A 2,562-nucleotide genomic window follows, 5' to 3' on the forward strand; every position below is an offset into this window, starting at 1 on the left:
TTAAGGGCAAACGTTTAATAGCTTGTTCTGCAGCAGTTTTGTAAAATCTTAAACATCTTAGTTTAAACTAGCAAAATGTTTGAATGATTATTAACATCATCTTCTAATAATGAAAGAGTCATCTTTGCTGCATTGCCAATATTCATATTTTCAATGGGTAAAAAAATGTGAGTATTATTTAAATTCAGATTTTCAATATGTTCTTGCATTAAATAATCGGGTTTAATAAAGTTTGAACATAATAAACGTAGGAATCGTATAGATTCCGTATATAAGTTAGGATCGAATTAAACAACTTTCAGATTGAAACAAAGTGTCGAAAGTTTGGACACATGGAAGAACATATTGCATGAACTCAAAGTAGGCTTTAGTATAAGGATTATTTAGTTCTTTTAATAATAAATCAGCCATTGGATTTTTGTCTTCAATGCCGGCAAGTAAAAATGTTTGCTGCAAAACAGTCCACTGTTCTAAAATTCTGTTTACAGATTTTCGAAGGGCTAACCATCTTGTTTTGCTGGGATTAATCATTCGATGTTTTTCTTGTTTCATAACAAGTTGTATTTCTTCTAAGATTGCTTGTCGTTTTGGACTTCGTGAAAAATATGAATATAGAGAATGCATTAAGCTTTCTACGTTTTTAGGTAACTCATCTGCAGCATGACTTGCGATTAAATGCGCAGAATGACAAATACATCCTAATATAAATATATTAGGGTTATCTTTAATTAAACGGGATTGAAAAGAATTCATTTTTCCCATCATTACGTTAGCATTGTCGCTACAATAGCCTACAATATTATTAATACTTAAATTGTGACTTTTTAAACATTCAACAAATGTTTTGTACATATTTTCTGCAATACCTCCATCTGCGAGCATTTTTATTAAATCTAATAAGTGCGTAATGCACTTACCATTTTTATAATATCTGACTAGTATGCACAGGTTTTTGTCATTGCTTGAATCAGTGCTTTCGTCTATTAATATAGAAAAAACATTATCTTTTAACTCTTCATCACATTGAATTTTAATATCATTAGCCAGTAAATAGTTAATTAAATTTGTACATTTTAGTCTTTTCATTTTAATACAGCTAGAAATCTTACTATCATTGAAAATACTTTTTGTAGTTGTAATAATACCTTCTAACGCTTTAAAACTAAGATTATGTTCAACTGCAAGAAGTGCATATCGAAGCTCGGCAGTTATCACATCATGTTCTATTGGTTTTTGTACAAACGTTTGAATGTTTAAATTTGTTTGTTTGTTCTTTACATGTTTCTTGTGTATTGATGTGTCTGCATGTTTCTTTAAATCGCTTCGGCCTGCTACTAAAATTTTATTGCACGCTTTACATTTGGCTTTATATTTATCGTCATCGCATGGAGTCAACCAACCACTGAACTCTGGAATTTGTAACCAAGCCGTAGTAAATGCTTGTTTTCGCCAAGAATTATTAGGAGCTCTCTTCTTCTTGGGTGTTTCAGGGCCATTATCATCGGAATCCATAGCTTTCGAGCTTCATTCGATATCTTTATTGTAAAAAAAGTTATGTAAAATTAAAAAAATAAAAAGCTTTTAATATATATCATAATGGCATATACATTATACAATTACTTACATATACGCATAAATTCAAGCAAAAAATGACGAAGGAAAACTATAGCTTTTATGGTTAGGTTATATCCGTTTTTTTCAACTCGAAGTTGAATGAGTGAAATTACGAGCACGTTAAGGTTAAGAATTGATATGTTTAGAGTGTGATGTGTGCGATGAGTGTAATGTCGAGTGACACACAATATGTTCTTCCCAGTGGCCAGTTCTTCCAAACTTTCGACACTTTGTTTCAATCTGAAAGTTGTTTAATTCCTAAATTACATATAGAATCCATACGATTTTTACATTTATTATGTTTAAATTTTATTAAAACGATTATTTAACGCAAAAACACATTGAAAATCTGAATTTCAATAATACTCACATTTTTTTTATTCATTCAAAATATAAATATAGGCAATGTCATTAATGTAAATAGGTGCAGATAAAGAACATGAATACAATTAGAACGTATGTATACTACGACTACTACGAGTCGAATGAATGACACTGCAACTGCTGCGAAATTATTTACTGATACACAAACAAATTGTGATCTCTATAGCAAATATCGAAGTTTTTAAACACATTAAACTTTTAGAGCGATTACAACGTAGTTGTCACGACACTCACGACTAACGATGTTATGGACTTATGGCACCACAGAACATATGGCACTACAATGATTTTAAAAATCGCTACATTTTGGGCCTTTTTAACTAAAAATTCCCTACTCCCTTTTTGTAGTATAAATTCCCTACGTTTAGGGAGAAATCCCTATTTTTAACAACATGTAAGAGGGGTATTGCCGCCCTTGTAAGAAAACCTCTTGCGTTCTTATGTTTTAGTAGTGAATTAAAATTGGACTTGTCATTTGAGCATGTCATACTCAGAATTACTTCCTCTGGAAGGGATACCTACATTATTGGTATGTACCGGCATCCTAATCTCCCCCTTCCCCCT

General features: G+C 31.3%; 1 protein-coding gene across 1 annotated transcript; it reads right to left on the reverse strand.

Annotated features, from left to right (window-relative positions):
- Positions 1–22: 22 nt before the first annotated feature.
- Positions 23–2,270, reverse strand: LOC105451263. Its single transcript, XM_011691619.1, has 3 exons — positions 1,985–2,270; positions 1,625–1,854; positions 23–1,535 (listed from the first exon to the last, which is right to left on the reverse strand). Exon 3 carries the CDS (start codon positions 1,510–1,512, stop codon positions 277–279), a length of 1,236 nt encoding a protein of 411 aa, XP_011689921.1. The 5' UTR covers positions 1,513–1,535; positions 1,625–1,854; positions 1,985–2,270; the 3' UTR covers positions 23–276.
- Positions 2,271–2,562: the final 292 nt, after the last annotated feature.

The sequence above is a fragment of the Wasmannia auropunctata genome, unplaced genomic scaffold, assembly GCF_000956235.1.
Source record: "Wasmannia auropunctata unplaced genomic scaffold, wasmannia.A_1.0 LD336053.1, whole genome shotgun sequence".
NCBI lineage: Eukaryota > Metazoa > Arthropoda > Insecta > Hymenoptera > Formicidae > Wasmannia > Wasmannia auropunctata.